Below are 19497 nucleotides of genomic sequence, written 5' to 3'. Positions count from 1 at the left end.
AGTTACTGAGTTCCAGTGCTGTCATCTTAGAGTGTGTATCTTTACACAACATCCAGTCTGGCCGCTTCAAGACCCCAGGATGGGTTCTAGGTAGGCCCACCTTCAACTTCTTGTCCTCCCCTCAACCCCTCCCATTCTCATTCTTCTCTCTACCTTCATCATTTGGTCAGAAAAATAAGATAAAATCTGCACCACCCCACAATAGTCACTGAGGACAATGAGCACCATCGTGGAACACTGAAGACAAACCCTTTCCTAACTGTCAGGATCCTCCCAGGAGAGAAATGCAAGGCAGAGACAGCAGTAACTAAGTATTTAGTGCCATCAGAGCTCAATAGGATCTGCTATAGTGCAAAATTCAAGGGCCTGGGGATGTTCTAGAGCTGATGTCTGAGCTAGGATGACTGAGAGATAAGAAGTTGACTTTTGACAACAGGAATGCCCACATTCATAGAAGGGAAAGGAATTCCATATTCCAGGCACAGCCTGAGCTGGGCAAGTTAAAGGCTCCTATACTCAGCAATGTGCAAGGAGCAGAGTGGCCAGGAAGTGCCTGGATGGTGGAGACAAGTGGGGCCCAGGAGAAGAGATGAGGGGCAAGATGGAATATATCACTCAAAGTCAGTCCCCACTCAGCTCTGAGTATTCCTCGGGACCCAGTAAGCACGTACTTAGGGCACCAAAAATAAGATCTGAAATGAGGCTACCTGGAAAGAAATGAGGGTAGTTTCAATATGCTTTTGACTTTTGTGCAATTTCAGAAAATAGTTTTATTTCAGGTCAGCATTGGGAAAACATGGAACTGCATGGAAACATACTCTGTAGCCCCTCCAGTGTTTACCATCTCTAAAATATTTTCTGGGTGCTATGGATCAAGCACAAAATGTCTCCGCCATGGGCTTAGGTGTTTGAACACTTGGACTCTAGCTGGTGATGCCCTCTGGAGGGTGTCAGAAACTTGAGGAGCTAGAGCTTGGTTTGGGGAAGCAGGGTACTGGGGATGGGACATAGGGATTTTGACCTAGTGTGTGTGTGTGTGTGTGTGTGTGTGTGTGTGTGAAAGAGAGAGAGAGATTCTGTTTCTCTCTGACTCTGTTTTTTTCTTTGCCTGTTTTTCTCTGTTCCTGTCTGTCTCTGTGTGTCTCTGTGTGTCTATCTCTCAGTCTGTTTCTGTCCCTTTATCTGTCTGTATATCTGTCTCTCTCTCATCTATAAATCTGTAAGAAGTCCTAGCTGCGCACTCTGCCTTCCCCATCATGATAGCAATACCCTCAAACAATGAACCATGAGACAGAATAAATCCTTCCTTCCTCCAGTTGCATTAGCCAGGTATTTCATCACAGTGACTAAAGGGTAGTGATAGGCCAGGCTTTAGAGTATTGCAGAAATTGTATACCAGTGGATCTCCCTTTGGGCTAGGCAGAGTTAAAGCAGCTAGCAAAAATATTTTCTGCATGGCCCATAACTCTACCTTTCAACCCCCTTGGAAGAGCTGGCAGTGTGTATGGAGTCATTTGTTTGTTAGGACTTCCAACTTGTGGCTTTTAAGAGCTGTGACAAATGACTAATGCTGTACCTTCAGAATTAGGAACCAGCATCCTTGTGAACATCAAGTTTTCTTTCCTTTCCTCTCCTGAGCGCTCAACTCTCTAAAATGAAATTAACCATCTTCCCAGGGATCTACAAAGAGACAGCTAGTTCTACTACCCCTCACTCCCCCTCCTACCTCCTGCTTCCACCTTAATTCACGTTCTGGTATTTTATGAGACACGGTGTTTGTCTTAGTTAGGGTTTCTATTGCTGCAATAAACTACCATGACCAAAAATCAAGTTGGGGAGGAAAGGGTTTACTTGGCTTATGCTTTCAAATCATAGTCCATCATTGGAAGAAGTCGGGACAGAAACTCTCAGTGCTGGAACCTTGAGACAGGAGCTGGTACAAGCCATGGGGGAGAGCTGCTTACACTTGCTCAGTCTGCTTTCTTATAGAACCCAAAACCACCAGCCCAGGGTTGGTACCACTCACATTGGGCTAGCTTCACCTATTGATCACCAATTGGGAAAATGCTTTATAGCTAGAACCATAGGGACACTGCCTTAACTGAGGCTCCTTTCTCTCTGATAACTCTAGCTTGTGTCAAATTGACACACAAAACCAGACACTATAGTGTATTCATGGCCAAATATTATGTGTGCCCCTCCCCTGCCACCAGGGAAAGAAAAGGTTATATGCCCTGGCACCAAACCGAAGGTAGTCTGAGGGAGTTGATCTGGTCCTCTGTGTATTCAAATGAATTCTGGGCCCTAAGATCTGATTGCAGTCCAGAAGAGAACATTATCACGTACATTGATGAATGTTGTGTAAACATTGATCCCTGATTGGTTAATAAAGAAGCTAAACAGTCTGTAGCTAGGCAGAAGAGAGGTAGGTGGAGCTTTCATTCCTGGTCCTGGGGTCTCAGGTAGAGGCCATGAGAGAGAAGAAGAAAGAAGAGGGAGAAAAAGGATGTGACAATTAACTGACCTGATGAAACAGAAACAGCCAAGACAGGACCAATATGGCAAGTAACTCAAGGTGTGTGGCTGGGAAGCAGCTAGACTAGCTTAGAGGATTAAGATGGATCATATCTGCCCAGTCATTGAGCCTAAAGCTTATTAATAAATCTTATAAGTCTCTGTCACATTTATTTGGGAGCTAAAGTGGGTGATTAGAAAAGCCCCCCCCCATAACATATCTTTTAGTACACAACCACTCATCTAGATAGTAGATATTATAACATGTCTTGTTCACAATCACTCATCTAGATTAGTGGGCATATCTACAAGAAGAAGGAAATGAAAGGTCACAGCTAGGCTGCTTGTCACTATCACCCCATTCCAAGTTCCACAGTACAGTGGTGCAGTCTGAGAGGCATCCTGGGACACTTTAACATAGATGCCACAGAGGGTTTCCCAAACTAAAGGTTCCCAGCAGCAAAGAGAATCATATCAAGGCAGAGGAAAACTAGTGTCACATCAACTGGTGCCTACACCCAACTAGCTCTCCCATTACCTCTCCCTGTCCTCAGTTACAAGAACAATTGTCCTAGAGCAGGGAGAGGGTGAAAAGGCAGACGGCGACCTTCTTGCTGACACGCAGCTCCTGGACTGTAATTCCCTGAGTATATGTTCCTTATCCTGGCCCAGAGTAGATCTTTCATACTTTGATGAAAATGAATGAGAACCCCTCGCCCACCCAGCTTTCCACCTTTAAGAAGACTATTTGTGGGAAAGTGGAGGGTGTTCTTTGGCTGGCTTAGCTAGTTTCCGGGTGGGGCTTTGGCTTCTGTGTGTGACCCGCCCTTAGCCTTGCGTAGTAGCTCGGTGGGTGGAATCATTTAAATTCTAGGCAGCTCTCAGCCCCTGCTGCCTGTTGGCTAAAATCCTCCAGCAGCAGCATGAAGCTCGGAGCCTTGTTTCTCTTGGTGTCCCTTATTGCCCTCAGCCTAGAGGTACAGGAGCTACAGGCTGCAGTGAGACCACTGCAACTTTTAGGTAAGTCTGGACAAATGGTTGCATTTTTTTTCCTTGAGTGAAGGTGCCTCTGGAGTAGGATCTCCAGAACCAGTGCAAGCAGGAATTGGGGGGAAGGGGAGGGGAGAAAAACAAAAAGAAAGTTCTCTTTAGGATCCTCCTTTGTGATCACCTCTTTGTTCCCCAGAACAGAATCCCTCTTCAGCTTTCTCTCTCTCCATATGTTGGGTCACCTAACTGGACACTCCTTGCTCATCACAGCCATCTTCCATCTTCCTGGCATCTCCCAGTCTACCAGCTTCTTCCTTGGAACTATCTACAGAAAATGTTTTTTTTAAATTATGTTAAACTAAACGCAGGACAATCTCAATCTCCTTTGCCAACAATATTCTCAAAAAGGGTTTTGCTTCCATAGGGTTTTTATTGTTGCTGGGTTTTGTTTTGTTTTTGTCTGAGACAGTCTCATACTGTAGCCCAAGCTGGCCAGGAACTTGCTGTGTAGCCTAGGCTGACCTCAAATTCATGGCAATCTTCCTGCTTCATCCTGCTGTGTTGGGATTACAAACGCAATCCAACTCACCTCATTTGGCCTCAAAGAAGTATTCTTAAATCTCTGCTCATTCTTCCCTTAAATCTTTGGTGTCCACAGCTTCGTTAGACTCCTGACACATTCCTCTCAGGTCCCCTGGATGAGTCTCCTGACTCTTCTCAGTAGTGCAGTCTCACCTTTGCAGCACTGATACTGTCTGCCCTCCCCCCACCCCTCCCCCATCCTGCTTCTTTCCTGGTTTATCTTTTACTAAATAGTACCACTCCTGAATGTCTTTAGATGGAGCTTAGGCCTCTCCTCTTCACTCTCTCCTGCTCTAGCAACTGCCTGTTTTTGAAACATTGTTTGCATCTCTTCTGTCCTGTTGCCTCAGTGTGTCCAGCCCTGATTGCTCCACCACCCTGCCATTGCAACTGCTTCCCAAAAGCTCTCCCCACCCCTCTCTTCTTTCTTCTTCCATGTGATTACTAGTTGACTCCTGGTTCTGTCTATGCTTTTGCAGCAGATAATCCTCCCGGGTGACCTTCTTCTCTCAGCCTGTTAAGTGGAATCCCAAATCCACAGGTCCTGGTGACTTTGCCCTTGGCAGCATTTACTTCTCCAGCTCCCAAACTTTGCCAGAACCAACTCTGCTTGCCATTCTTCCTGGCTCCTCTGTCCTGTCTCCTACGTAACACAGGGGCTTCCCCGAGCCCTGCCCTACTACGTTTTCCCCCTGTGAATATCTGCATCTTTCCTCACAGCACTCCACCTGCTTCCCCCACTACTCTTCCTTGAGAATATTCCTGCTGCACTTCCAGGCTTACTTTTTCTGATGAACAAGAAATACTTTCTTCCCTCCTTTGAACCCTTTGAGTCCTCTGGATGCACCTTGCAGGACACTTGTGAAACACTACTTGGTTTCCAACGCCTTAAATATAAGTCTCACTTGCATTGGAAGGCTCCTCTAATGTCATCGCTCTTCCCAAGTGCTTTATAAATAGCAAAGGCTATTTATATAAGTTTTTATATAGCAGAAATACTTAATGATTGACCAAACTATTGTGAATAGGGACAAAGGGTCTTCAACTTCCTCACCTCAAAGCAACAACAGCACCAAAACCACTTAGGGATCATGCTATAAAGCAAAGAGCTAGGGAGACTAACCTCACAGTGAGACTGCAAGACAACCAACAAGTCTGGATAGCCCCTTCTCTGCTCCATGTCCTGTGGTGGAGGGAAGTGTCTTCATTTATGCAACCTTCTTCCTTCCTTTCCACAAATGCAATCTGTCTCTAAAGTAGGCTTGCTTTAATAAGATTGTGTGTGGGCCTTGTTTTTAACAGAAACAAACAGTTACAAATGGCACTGTGTATTGAGCTAAAAGAAGCCGGTGAAATTCACTGCTGGATCGAGGACTGTCATGCCCAGCACTTGAACCTCTAGCACAGCGGCTTTCACCGGTCTATTTGTCTGTCTGTGGGAGGGTAGACTCATTGTGCAGTCCAGGTTGGCCTTTTGCTGATGATCTGCCTGCCTCCGCCTACCAGTGCTAGGATTGTAGGTTCATCCCACCATGCCTGCTTTCAGCTGATCTTTTCTGACGTAGGCACCTGCGCTGAGCTCTGCAGAGGTGACTGGGACTGTGGACCTGGGGAGCAATGTGTCAGCACTGGGTGCAGTCATGTGTGTACTACAAACTAAGAACAGGTAAAATAAATAAATAAATAAATAAATAAATAAATAAATACATCTAGCCCTTGCTGTGACCCCCAAATCTTGTCCAGAGCAGGCAGGCTGTACATTTGGACCTCTATGGGACTTTCCAGAAATTGGTAGGATGGAATCCTATGTGTTTCCCTATAGCTCCTCCCTTTTTTCTCCATGAAGAAGCATCTACCACAAGATGGTGCTTTCCAAACCTTTAGAATAATTTCCCAACCCAGTCTACCCAGGAGAAAAATCAGACCATATTTGAGCAAGAAGATAAAAATGACCCGTTATTCATCATGCCAAAATGATGTCTGTATGCTACTGTGACTATGCACAAATATATATTTTAAAATAAAACCCTGTACCTATTTTATTTCTTAGCTATTTCATTTAAAAAATAGTTAAGTAACAACTGTAGTCTCAGTACTTATACTCAGTTCCGTCCAGCCATCTTTGCTTTCTCTATGGTCCATCGTATATGCTCTCCTACCAAACATCCCTGCAAATGTACATTTAAGGCATTTATTCTATAATACTAACATGGCTGTAATGAATATCAAAATGTGCACACCATTACTAATTCCATTGGGATATAACCCAGCATAATAAATGACCAAAGAATACTGATAGTCTTTTGATGCGCATTGCCATATGCGCATAAGCACATTTGTTTTCTGTAAAAATATTTAATGAGATTCATATTGTTGTTTTAATTTTCAGTACCCATTAATTTTAAAAAAGAATAAAAGCTACCATCGTTAAGTTGTGTTAATATGGTTAAATTGTATTAGCAGATTTAGCATGTTCTCTAAACACCAAACTGTTCAGGCCAAAAAGATTAATGTATGGGTAAAGGCTCCTGTTGCCAAGCCTGGTGACCTGAGTTTGATCACTAGAATCCACAAAGTGGAAGGAAAGAACTAGCTCTCAAAAGCTGTCCTCTGCATTCTACATGTGTGCCATGGCATGCACATGACTTCACATACACAAATAATACTAACATACTAAATTAAAGCAAACTCACACAGTCATGTTCAGAACATTTTATTTACCCAGTGCACCTTTAATGCTATGAATTTCCAGAATCAAGAACTATTGTTTCTCATTGCATTCTGGATAGCCAGATACCCCAAATAGCAGGCCTCATGTATAAATTTTACATCTATTTCTCCAACAAAGAATTGTCTCAAAGGCCATCTTCTCTAATAACTGCTCATCTCTTTCTACAGCTTCTACCTGGAAAAAAATAAGTGCCTGTTTGGAGCTCTGTGACCAAGAAAGCAGTTGAAAATGGAAGCCATAAATGGGGATTACAAGAAGCACGGTGGGGAGGGACAAGGAGGTGTTTCTTTTAATAAATCATCATCATAAAAGTCTCTACACTATTTACATTATTTGGTTGGAGGTTGCTATGGTTTGAATATGACATGTCTCCACAGACTCATATGTGGAGGGCAATTGGTCCATAACTGATGGCACTGTTTAGGAAGCAGGGGCCTTGATGGAGGAGGGGTATTTCTTGCTGCTTCCTGGTTGTTTTAGGTGAACGGCTGCAATCAAACACTCCTGTTATCATGAAAATTCTGCTTTACTACAGAGCAAAGCCACCCAGGCATAGCCTTAAACCTCTAAAATAGTGCACCAAAAAATAAACCCTCCTTCCTTTAAACTATTTCTCTAGTTAGCTAATTCTAATAGTGGAAGGCAATGTGGGTCCACAAAAAAACAAAACATTTATTCTGTGGTCATCACCAACTGAAGGGAAAAAAATATACAGAGTTCCCAGTGAGACCTTTAAGGACTTCCTGCATTAGCTTGAGTTACAGCTTAGCAGCCCCTACACACCCACCTCCAACCTTGAGACCTGAAGGTCACAATTTAGCATCCGTATACTCCAAAATACCAAAGCCATGCAGTCTTGAATAATACTTTATGTGGGTCATCATGTTATTAAACCCAGACTGTTGACACAGTCTCTTCATACCTCTGTTGTGGTAAGTACCAGGCCCTACAACCTTCTAGCTCAGCGTAATATTTGAACACATCTTAAGTACAGCTTCAGTTACTCTTGGTGATAAGCAAGAAGAACCATTCCTATAGCAACCAGTTTAATCTCTGTAGGGGTTAGTACTTTTGTGGCTGGGGATAAGGAGGAAATCAAGGACTGGTAAGAAAGAACAGTAGAAGGGTGGGTGTCACAGCTAGCATTTCTGTCACTGCCATCTGCAAAAGTGTTCTCCAACTCCAGCCAGAATCTTAGACTCTGGCAAATGCCAGCCCTGCAAACTTTCTCAGAGTGAAGGGGTGGGGGAGGGGGGAGGGCGAGGCTACCATGCCTTATTTCTGCCACCTTTTACAAGATACCAGGCTGAAGGGTAACTACTCACACCACCGCTTACAACCTGTAGCGCTAATAAAGGCTTTCCGGAACTAGAGCACACAGCAAGGCCCTGCCCCAAGCGGTGCCCCGGAAGTATTTCCGAGCTATCTCACGTAGGAAAAATGGCGGCCGTGCAGGTCGCCGCCTCGCTTTCTTGTGGGCAGCCTCGAGAGGCCCCGCGGGAGCTATCTCCGGAGCAGGACGATGGGTTCCGCCGCTTGTCTGCCAGGCTCCGCGCGCTGCAGCCCGAGGACAGCGCCGTGTCCCGCATGGAGATCCACCTGCTCTTCGACCAGCTCATCTCCGAGAACTACAGCGAGGATGGCGGCGTGGCTCCGGAGGTAGGCGGCGCGGCGGGTCCTTCCTCCGGCCCCTCCGGGTCTCACCGTGCCCCGGATGCCTTAGTTCCAGGCTGGCTTTCTCCCTCCTTCCGTGCCGTATTCTCTGCCTTCCATCTGAAAGCTTGAAAGCTAGCGTCTTTCAAAGGCTTCTGCTCCAACGCCCTCGGCTGCCATCCCTGGAAAACGATTCCAGGAATGTCGGGACGAGGATAGTTTTAGCTGATGAAAACGCTGAAGCTCGCAAAGATCCAGCGTCACGGGGTTGGCAAAGCTAGAATTGGAGCCCGAGTTTGCTGTGGGGCCTGTATTTTATGTTTTGTTTCCGTACTAGCTCCCGTTTGCCTCCACTCTACTGTCAGAGTAATCTCACTCATACACATCAGACCTTGTATGTCAATAATTCCCAGAATCCTTGAGTCAGTCCTACTGACAAGCACCTCAAACTTGATGGCTCTCAAAGAGGAATTCATTGTTTCCCACACTCCCACCCCCCCAGTTCACTCTACCCTGCCCCACCTTAAATACACGCAAGGCGCGCACACTGCTTCTTTCCTTTCTGCTGGAGCCTGTCGGATTAAAATTCTTCAGAGTCTGTCCCAAACGGGTTGTTCGGTTCGCTCTCCTCTATTCCCATTGTCAGTGTTTGAGGCAAAGTAATTCTTGCCTGGACAATTCCCCAGGTCTCTCACTGGTCTTCCTCCAGTCTAGCTCCTTTCCAGACTATTTTGCTGTGTTGCCAGAATCTACTATTTGGTTAAAAAACAAACAAACAAACAAACAAAAACCATAAAAGTGTAAACCTAATCAGAGATTTTTTTTTTTAATGTATATTGGGAAATGGCAGAAGCAAGCTGCCTAATGAAATAAACCACACAGTAAGAGACAAATACGGGGCTCAAGGAGGGAGGAGACTTTAAAAATAAATGTATATTTATATGCTAAGAGGAAAAAAATCCAGAAGAGCTCACCACAGATAAGGGAGGGAAGTGGAATTCAAACAAACAAAAAAACAAAAAAAGCGTGCCTTTCTGGTTTTCTCTCCTGTTTCTCCTCTGTACCTTGGGTGTAGTCATTTGGAACTTGTTGTTGTTCAGGCACCAGAAGACTTTTCACATCCCCAAGACTCCCCACTCTCATGTCGCTTGTTTTTGATTACTTGTCTGACTGGCAAAGTTCTATTCATTCTTCAAATCTTCAGAAAGATCTGTGTATCTTTCTGTCTCCCTCATTAGGTTGTAAATTTTTTTGTGATTCAGGGAAAATTTGTTTGTTTCACCTGTGGAGTCAAAAGACCTAGCCTACTCCCTGGCACATACTAGGTGCTCAGAGCCCTTTATTCAGTAGGCATCAGTAGATAGTGTGATCTGTGGACAGCATGGTCCTTTCTAAGTTTATGTAAGAGTCCTGTGAGTGTTGTTTCTGATTTGCTCAATAGCACAGAAAGTCTGGCTCTCTTGGAATTTTTAGCTGTAGCGTGTGCTTTTCTATGCTAGAAGCCGTTCTTTTGTTACTTAATAGTACTATGTGGTAAAAGTTCTTTTTCTTCTTTTTAATAATTCTTTTTATTTCATTTCCCCCAACCCCTATTTTCTGCCTCAGCTTCTGCTCAGATATTTTTTTCTCATTGAGTGTGGAACATTTGATATACTTTTCCTGTTTGACTGTGTTTGGGGGTGTTCACTTGGCTAACAGGTGCATTTATCGTTGCTTTGTCTTTTTTTTTTTTTAATAGGATGTCAGTGCTCTTCTTGTGCGAGCTTGTCAGCTGGTGCCTCTTAACCAGAATCACCTTGTGAGCAAAGTGTCTCAGTTGATCCATCATTTACTTAACAGATTACAGGTAATCATGTATATAACTTTAGGCTCAGATTGTAAACGCAGAGAATACATAAATGCCTTTGAAACACCACACCTGTTGTAGATATGGTAGGCTTATCTTTTTGTTTGTTTTGATATAGGATCTTAGGTCATGTTGGCCTGAGAAAGACCTTGACCTTCTGATCTTTTTGTTCACCTTTAAAGTATTGGGATTACAGGTGTTTGCTACCAGATCCCAGGTTGGTAGTCTAATCTTTTGAAAAGCTTGGAAAATCAAAATGTCTTGCACTGGGAATATAACTCAGTGAATGGTGGAGCCCTGGCCCCCTGGCACACATGAGGCCATGGGTTCAATCACATCATCAGTACCACCAAAAAAAAAAAAAAAAAAAGCAATGCTTAATAAGAGTACATCATTAAATCCAAATATATATTCTGGGAACTTCTAGGCTTTTGCTCATGAAAAATATTCTTTTGTGTTTGGCTCAGTAAACCAACATCATTCATGACATCTTAGTTGTTGTTGTTGTTCATGGAAAATAGAATTGACCAAGATATATTCCAGAACAAAATTGCATATTGCATGATTCCCTATTTCCTTCCTACACACACACACACATATATAACTTCCTGAAACTATTATTTTTATAGTCTACATAAAACCCCCAAAGTAGCTAGGGAACAGAGAGCCCCAGGATAAAAACTCCACAGTTATTTCTATCAAGGGCTGTTCTGCAGTTCTCCATCTGTAAAACTTCTAAGTGAATCCCTGAGTAGATGGATATCAGTTAGCACTGTGCCAGCCAGAATCCTTTGGCCTGTAAGAGAGAAGAACATCCAATAAAAGAGACCCCTGCCATGGGCTAGGAGGGCGTCCAATAAAACTGGAACCCTGCCATTGGGGAAGGAGATGGATGCTAATGTGTATTTAACCAGCTGTGTTAGGTGAGCTGAGGCTGTTTCCAGGTTTAGAATGTCACACACAGATGTGTGGTAGCTTCTGAATTTTTACTACTGTCACATGCTTCATTTTTGGGTCATTGGCAGTTGGAAAACTTCCCATCACCTGTGGCACCTACTGCCCATAGCCAGCTTTCTAGAATTTGATGATACTGTGTATGGACTTGAATGTCCATAACTTGATTTTTGGTTAGCCCATTCTTTCTCAAGAGGACTATAAACTCTGTGGGGACAGGAATGTGTCATATCTTCTTGGTGTGTTCCTCACATCGTGATAGATACATAGTAGGTATTTAGCGGATATGTTTCTTTGCTGTGTCTTAGTTGAGTAATTACTATGTATTAAGTCAGTTTAATCGAAGTAAGACATTTTAGTGTGCTGAATCTTGTGTCTGCATTTATAGCTGTCAGTTTCTGATTAGTTACAGGGACTACCAGGTTCTACTTTGGAGAAATCAAAGGGGCAGAAGAGACCAAGATCCTGGGGCAAGGAGAAGGACTCCCCTGTCTTGATCAAACCTGCAAACCTTCAGAGCCAGTGCTTTGGTACAAAAAAGATGAACATGCCCTCTCTTAAGTCAGATCATCTCTTTTTTTTTCCCGTCTTGGCAGGTCGTTGTGGACGAGCAGAACTTGGATTTCCTGTTGACCTATACAATCTCAGCTATTCAGCAGTGTAGTTCCTGGACGCACATGGAAATTCTTCAAGCCCTGGCAGCTCTGGTTTACTGCAATGGCTCCAAATGTCAAAAGGTAGTGTCTCAGGTTGTGTTCTGTGATATACACCATGACCAAAAGCAACTTGGGGAAGAAAAGGTCTATATCATTTTACAGCTTATAACCCACCATCAAGAGAAGCCAGGAACTGTAGCAAAAGCCACGGAGAAATGCTGCTTACTAGCTTGCTTTCCCTGGCTTGCTCAGCTACTTTTTTATACAGTGCAGGCCCAACCGCCTAGGACTCCCACAGTGGGCTGGGACTCCTACGTTAGTCAGCAATTAAGAAAATGCCCCACAGACATATTTCCCCAGGCCAGTCTGATGGAGAAAATTCCTCAGCTGAGGTCCCCTCTTCCCATGTGACTCTAGGTTTGTGTCAGGTTGACTACTGAAGCTAACTATGACAGGTAGTTTAAACTAGTATGTCTGTCCTCTGAAAGCCTAGTAGCACAGACTTGAGGACCAAGATACCTGTTTTCAAGTGTCCATCGTGTCACTAACTGTATGGATAGGCTAGAAAAGTTCTTACTGAATCCCTCAGAGTCTTGTTCAGTCACGTGTAGCATAGTTGTTCTGAGATGAACAACTCAGAAATGAGACAGCGCTTAGCACTCTATTAACCGTTGATCCTTATCATCATCACTACCCTTTGTCCAGGTAGCCAAGACCAAAGACTCCCAGCAGTTACCTAGTAATGATTCCTCCTACTGATTTCTGGCACGTTTGGGTAGCCATTGAAGGATTTAACTTTGACATTCAACTGCCTCTTAAGTATTTTAGTTAAGGAAATACTGTGGAACAAGCACAATCTTCCAAAAAGCTGTTCTTAGACCCTCACCGTTGATATTTTGTTTCAGTATCTCCCAGACTTGCTAGGCAAGAGTGGCCTCTTGACGAAGCTGAGTGACTTGGGTCACCCTGACCCTGAAGTCAGGAGAGCCGCAGTGCATTGTATGGCAAACTTATGTCTCAGGTACGTGGGTCCAGCCAGGGTTCTCAGTCGTAGAAGATGGGACCTCTCTTGGCCCTTGTAGGTTGTTCTGTCTGCCTGAAGCCAGAGCCAGTGTAGACAACTAACCTAGCTTGAGCTACACTGGTGGTGCATGCCTGTGATCCCAGCACTCAGGATGCTGAGGCAGGAGGATCCTTAGCTTGAGGCTGTCCTACAGAGCAAGTTCCAGACCAGCTTGGGCTACAGTAAACAAAAAGAGAAAGAAGGTAGTTTACATTTCCCATGCCATTTAACAAGGTTGTCTTGTGCTGTTTTTAATTAAAGAAAGCCTATCAAGAAATAAAGGGAGGAATGCATGCTAGAAGTGATAGGCAATATGAGTGACTGGCAATATGTCAGGTTTATTTTCTGTTGGTGTAAATTTTAACCCGTCTTCTTTTAGAGGAGATATTCGTGTGAATTTACGCTCTAGTCAGAGTTTCTGTTAAGTCCAGTTTCTTCTTTAAGAAGATGGAGCTGGTCTGTAGGATGCGATTGCAAACAGGCAGCACAGACTTGACCTTTTCTCTGGGTAGCACTGTGCTGTATGGTGCCTGGGAAAGCAGACTCAGTCACCTTCTCACTCTGAAGGACCCATCTGCATTATTTCCCTCCTCTGACTGAAGGACAGAACCCGGAAAGCTTGTTTCTTCTCCCCACTTCTTGCACTCCACTCCTGTGATGTTTTTGTATAGAAACTTCTCTCCCTTCATGTGTGTTCAAGCCTGTGCCAGTCCTGCAGTAACTAATCAGCCAAAGAGCTGTCTCCAGAGCACAGTCGTATTGAGGGTGTGCTCCAGACTTAGCAGTCTGCATTGCTGTTGCTGATGCTCGTCTGTCTAGAAGCACCATTTCAAAGGAGACAGCTTGAATTGTTCTCTCTTCTTGTGTTTTAGTGTGCCAGGACAGCCGTACTTGGAGGAGTCCTACCAACATGTCTGCTTCCAAGCTTTCTTGACCATTTTACAATCTCCAAGATCATCTGATATGGATGATATAACGTTTTGCATGGTAGGTGGGACTGTTGCGTAACAGCCCAACATTGCAAGGCTCCAGAATTTGACTGCTGTATCAGTTTGCTCTAGAAGAGAGAGAGAGAGATCTGTAACGGTGTCCATACGTCAGCAGCCCTGAAACCACACCTTTGCATTCCAATGATGCGGAGTGGTTATGCTCGCTTTGGTGTACTCTGAGTTCTGTTTTGACAACTTAAAAGCCTGTATTCTTTCTCCTCCTGAGTCTTAAAAAACAAGACAATGATTTGGCTGATCTTAGGATAAAAAGAAAGAAAATCTGCTCAATAATATTTTTAATGACAAATGTGATATCTGAGCTGGAAATAACTCGTTCTTTGGGTCCTCAGCTTTCTGACTGAGCAGCACATTTATCATTTGATGTACTGTTTTACAACCCTCTCATTTTCTAAGTTTTAATAACCCTTAGACACCTTTCCAGTGCATATTTATATACATCATGGTTTCTGGTGGCTACAGATGGAATAATTTGGGCAGATAATAAAACCATATTGTGAGGCTCTTACTCGGTCCACAAGATAAAGCATTTAACGTGCCTGACAGTCATGACGTTGACTTTCACATTTAGCAAGCATTAGCTTCTTGTGTAATCGTTGTAGATCACAAAAATCTGCTTTTCCCACTATTTCAACAAGCCTACAGTTCACACCCTCCCCTGTGCCGAATATTTCTGAAGGACAGAGCCCTGGAAATGGGGTTACTGAGCTAAGAAACTGGCTGGAATCACAACTGCCCTCCCACCTGGGCCTTGCCTTTACCAGCCTCTAGGATGTTTTCTTACAGAGCTCTTCACTTTGCCTCTCTGACCTTTTAAAACTTCTTAAATGATACTTTTTATGTGTGTGAGTTTATGGGAATTCCATAGCACTTGTGTGGAGGTCAGAGGACACGTTGGAGAAGTTGGTTGGCTCTTTCCTTCCACTGTGTCCGGGGAACTGGAATCAGGTGGTCAGGCTTGGCGGCAGGTGCTGTCCCTGCCGAGCTATCTCACAGGCCCTCTGCACCATTGTCTCATCTGTTCCCTTTCTGGTTCATTTATACTTGCTGGTTTATGTTTGCAGTAAGAGTACTGAGTAAGAGAACTCTTCAGAAAGCTGGCCAGGTCTGTTCTCTGGGTCCTCATCTCTGCTGTGTGCTCCAAAAATTTTTCCACCATCTAGAAGACTTTTAGACCATTCTAACTGCTATGGAGTTGGTCCCTGAGGAGCCAGGTTTTCTTCTGCCTTCTAACTTGCATCTCTGCCTCCCCACCCTCAGCTGTTACAGAACGCACTGAAAGGCATACAGTCCCTTCTCAATGGTGGGAAGATGAGACTGACGCAGACCGAGCACCTGGGGGCGCTTCTTGCTGTGCTGAAGGTGAGGCAAGTTTCACCTCGGGTCCTCAAGTGTGGGGGGCCCCACCCCAAGTGTGGGACCTGTCCTATATCCTCTCACCTCTCTTCAGCTAACTGACATATAAGAATGTCTCATGGATTTTAAGAGCAGAATAAAATGTTTGTATTCAAGCATACTCAGATTAAATGCATAGGACAACCACAATGGAGCAAATATATCAAAGTTTGAGAATTACTTTTGAATCTCAGAAAGGAATCAATGGTGAGACATGATCTGTGGATAATTTTATTATAGATTATCTTGAACCCCCCTCACCTGCTTGTGCTGAAGGAGCGGTAGCTGCTCTTATTAGCATCTGAGCCTGTACAGGTGGGAAGTCGTGTAACCCTGAGACCCAGCACCGTGCAGTTCAGCCAGAAGAGTTAGGGGCTCAGTGCTCACCTCAGGTCAAAGCCATCTGTGACAGTCTAGCTTTGTGACCGATACTTTCTTTATTTTCTCTTAATCCCCAAATAGAGATAGACAGATACGGAAATAGATGAATAAATAAAAATGATAAATTAGGGGCCGGAAAGATGGCCCAGTGGTTAAGAGTCCACTTTCACAAAAGACCCAACCCATACATGGTGGCTTACAACCATTCACGACTCCAGGTCCAGGGAATCCAGCCCCCGCTTCTGACTTCCACAGGCACCAGGTACCCACATTCAGGTCCACACTCATCCAGGCAGAATACCCATGCACATAAATAAATCTAAAAAGTAATAAAGGATTGGATTAAGAAAAAGAATACATTAGTTTAAACAATTTGTGACTAATATAAACAGCTGGATAAAAGCTATGAAAATCATAGCTGCACCAAAGCCAGGCCTAATCTGGTGTGGCCAGTGCAGACACGGTGCATCTAGATAGGATTAAGCTCTTCCCCATCCCAGTCCTTGCCACACACAACCCTAATAGCCTCAGAAATCAGCTGAGGTCAGGAATATGGGGTGGGGGGTGGGCATAGATGAGAGTAAACGCACCTTTGCGCGCTCACCTTTAGGTCTCTGCGCTGTCTCGTTATTCTGTGGTTTTCAAACATCAGTCTGCTTGTGTTCTAATGGGAACAGGCTGGTTGACTTACAATGCATGTGGTGTTTGGTTTTCCTTACTTTTCACTGTTAGAAAGCCATGTTTCACGGACTGCCTGGATTGAACATAGAGATGCCCGCTGTGCTCTACCCAGCTCCACTTCCTCAGTACGATGGGCGATCACCTGCCAAACCCCAGCAGCCAGAACCCAGCGCTGCTCGACTGTCTGCGGTACGTGTCCTTCCACTGAGGTTCCGGCTGCGGAGCACTTGAGTGCTTGCTGTGTGCTGTGTCTGCTGTCTAGGATTTGCTTCTCAGCTGCCGCCAGAGGCCACTAAGAATTTGTTCTCAAATTCCTGTAGTTAATGTAGAAATTTTAAACTGATCAGTGTGCAGAGAGTACCACTTAGAGCGCCTTGGGCTTCTGGGAGGTCTGGGCTGTTACTGTACAGCCCGTAACTGTTGTTACAGCCGTTGTTGTAACTGTTACACAAGCGTTTGCTTTGCATCCAGCCCCAAGATGCCTCGTACCTAGGCCTGTCAAAACTCAGAAGAATCAGTATGCCTCTTTTCATAAAGGGCCGATGTCACAGGTACGCTAGTGCAAAAGCAGGCAGGGATTCGCTGTGGAAGCAGATTGGTATGGCTGCATTCCGGCAAAGCTTAATAATAGAAGCAGGCTACACCTAGCCTCTGGGTCAAATGGCGGCAGTTCTTTTCTAGAGCCGTTGAAGCCCACCTGTCTATCAGGTCACCGTCTCCATGATGCTCTAGTCACATTTCCCTGCCTTTCTAGATAGCTGTCTTCTCCTTCAGTTCCCTTGGAGACTCTGAAGCATGTGTGTGTATGTCCAGCAGTGTGCATCACGCACCATGCCTGGCACATCCGACCACACTTTGCGCCTTTCTGTCCTCTTACTGCATGCTGTGAGCATCTCCAGTCACTTTCAAATGAAAAAGTGCCAGTGAGTTCAACTGAAAGTACTTTGGGAATGACTAGCATAATGTATGTGCGTGTGTAAATATATGTGTTCATATGTGTATATGTAGGTGTACATGTATATATTATGTCTTTGTTTGCTCCTAAAAATCAGAATAAAAAGAAAAAACACAAAGTAAAACCAAAGAAAAGCCAACAAGGAGAGAAGGAGGAGGAGGAAGAATCCAGGGGTGAAATGGAAGCTGCCCCCGGCCTCAGCGCGGGCATGTGTGGCGAGAACACGTGGTGCTCCTCTCCTCCGGGCCAGAGCCTGCCTGCAGGTGCAGGCAGAGAGGCGTCCTCACCCTTCGCCTCCTCCAGCTGGAAAGGAGTGAGCAGCAGTGAGTCAGACTACTCTGACGCGGAAGGAGGCATGCAGGGTAAAGTGAGGTAGTAGTATTTTGTTATAACCCTCTGCCTGATATTTGTAGGTGCATGAGACTCTTAGAACATCTCTGCTGTGTGGCATTGACCTTGAAGGTCTTGCATGTGGGGCCATGCTTCTCTTTGATTCATGGCCACTTACTGGATCTGCTGAGTGCTTCTTTCTGGCCTTTTCATCTTCTTAACCGCTTCTTCAAAATGAGGTCACAAGTCATATTTTCTGAAAAGCTTTTCCAACGTGTCCGTTCTGACTTAGGCTCTCGGTTCCATGACCCTGAAATTTACCTTTGTCCTAGTGTTGTATAAAGCGTGCTGTAGTTCTTTCTTGAACCATCTGTCCCAGCCAGTAAAGAGCCTGTCAAGGGCAGGGCCTCTGTGTGTGTGACCACCTCAAGCACTGTGGCCCACGTTAGGTCTTTCAGGGGCTATCCATTGAACAGATGCATGGGTTCTCTGCACTGTTTCTTGTAACTCTGGTTTCCTCATCAAAATGTTACACTCTCATTCTCTTCTGCCTGTTTTTTAATCAGACTAAATAGCTTGTAGCAAAATTACCTAGCATGCTTTGATCATACTTCGAAAGGGATGGTAGCACCTTAAGGATAGTCAGGATGCCTAATTCCTCAAATCATTTAAAGTGGCTGCAATAAATAGCCTTTCGATTTGCATGTTTAAAAACTTCTAAAACTTCCTTTTTTCTCACTATGAAAGGTGGTACCAAGCCAAGGTTCGCCAAGGGGCGTTAGCTTGTTTTCTTTCTACTATCAAATCAATAGAAAAAAAAGTTTTGTATGGCTACTGGTCGGCCTTTGTCCCTGACACGCCCGAGCTTGGAAGCCCACAGTCTGTGTCCTTAATGACACTCACGTTGAAGGACCCATCTCCAAAGGTAAGAGTGCTGAACTGAAGCTCTGTGGGAAGAAGACACGTTTTTCTGTCCCTTCCCCCCTTTGCCCTATCTGAGCTTTCCTGAATTCTGCTCTCACTAATACCGTCCCAGGTCCTGACTTGAGGACCTTAACAGGCAGGAAATGAGGAGGGCACAGGCTTCTGTGGACCACACATTAAGATTACATCTTAAGCCCAGGCCTGAAGTCGGAACACACTGGGCTGTAACTTCTGTGTGTCCTGTGAGGGCCACTGAGCTGTGGTTTATAGCAGGAACAACTCAGGAGCGGCTTAGCTCAGTGCAGTGTAGCAGATAAAGGCTGTAAAGGCTCCCTGAAGCTAGAGAGTAATTAATTAAAGTAATTACTTAATTACAGTAAGCTACCTGTAATGCTTCATGGAAGCACAAGATAGTGCTGTGTGTAAAAGAAGGTCCTAAGAAATTTTCCCATGTCTTAAAAAGTCATGAATGGTTTACATACTTTAATAAGAAAAGGTAATTTCAGGAAAGAAAATGCAGTGGTTTGGCAGTCTTGATAGCATCAGCAACCACCCCATGCAGATGGAGTGTCTGCCTCTGTGTAGATCTGTTCATTTTTCCCTGGAAATTAGCTCTTAGCCAAGGAAGGAAAGGAGCCGTTCTAGCCTTACAGCAGTGAATATTAAAAAGTCACACTGGGCAGCTCCTAGCTTTCTTAGGAAGCCCAGCTACCCACTGAAAGTGGGATTTTAATAAGGCCACCACATGTTTTCCCTATTTCTAAGGTTTCTTTCTAAAAGGGGAGTGTAACCCACAGTAGATCGGGATACCCCAAAATCCTCTGAGTAGCTAATT

At 44.5% G+C, this 19497-nt stretch overlaps 2 protein-coding genes across 3 annotated transcripts in view; both read left to right on the top strand.

Annotated features, from left to right (window-relative positions):
* Nucleotides 1–3356: 3356 nt before the first annotated feature.
* Nucleotides 3357–7137, top strand: LOC110551113 (protein Wfdc21). The gene is made up of 3 exons (XM_021641463.2): nucleotides 3357–3534; nucleotides 5652–5752; nucleotides 6985–7137. The coding sequence occupies exons 1-2, from the start codon at nucleotides 3438–3440 to the stop codon at nucleotides 5744–5746; spliced, it is 192 nt and encodes a 63-aa protein (XP_021497138.1). The 5' UTR covers nucleotides 3357–3437; the 3' UTR covers nucleotides 5747–5752; nucleotides 6985–7137.
* A 1100-nt stretch (nucleotides 7138–8237) lies between these two features.
* The window catches only part of Heatr6 (HEAT repeat containing 6), a 28470-nt gene continuing 17210 nt past the window's right edge, over nucleotides 8238–19497 (top strand). The window contains exons 1-9 of one of the 2 annotated variants that reach the window (XM_021641479.2): nucleotides 8238–8476; nucleotides 10209–10316; nucleotides 11867–12007; nucleotides 12832–12947; nucleotides 13862–13976; nucleotides 15257–15358; nucleotides 16505–16642; nucleotides 17506–17780; nucleotides 18486–18663. In XM_021641479.2, the coding sequence (XP_021497154.2) occupies nucleotides 8258–8476; nucleotides 10209–10316; nucleotides 11867–12007; nucleotides 12832–12947; nucleotides 13862–13976; nucleotides 15257–15358; nucleotides 16505–16642; nucleotides 17506–17780; nucleotides 18486–18663 (1392 nt within the window). In that variant the 5' untranslated portion in view covers nucleotides 8238–8257. The remainder of the gene's footprint in view (nucleotides 8477–10208; nucleotides 10317–11866; nucleotides 12008–12831; nucleotides 12948–13861; nucleotides 13977–15256; nucleotides 15359–16504; nucleotides 16643–17505; nucleotides 17781–18485; nucleotides 18664–19497) is intronic. The other variant, XR_009592867.1, reaches the window with a different exon arrangement.

Source organism: Meriones unguiculatus, chromosome 7 (assembly GCF_030254825.1).
Source record: "Meriones unguiculatus strain TT.TT164.6M chromosome 7, Bangor_MerUng_6.1, whole genome shotgun sequence".
Lineage (NCBI taxonomy): Eukaryota > Metazoa > Chordata > Mammalia > Rodentia > Muridae > Meriones > Meriones unguiculatus.
This window is presented reverse-complemented; position numbering and strand designations above follow the sequence as displayed.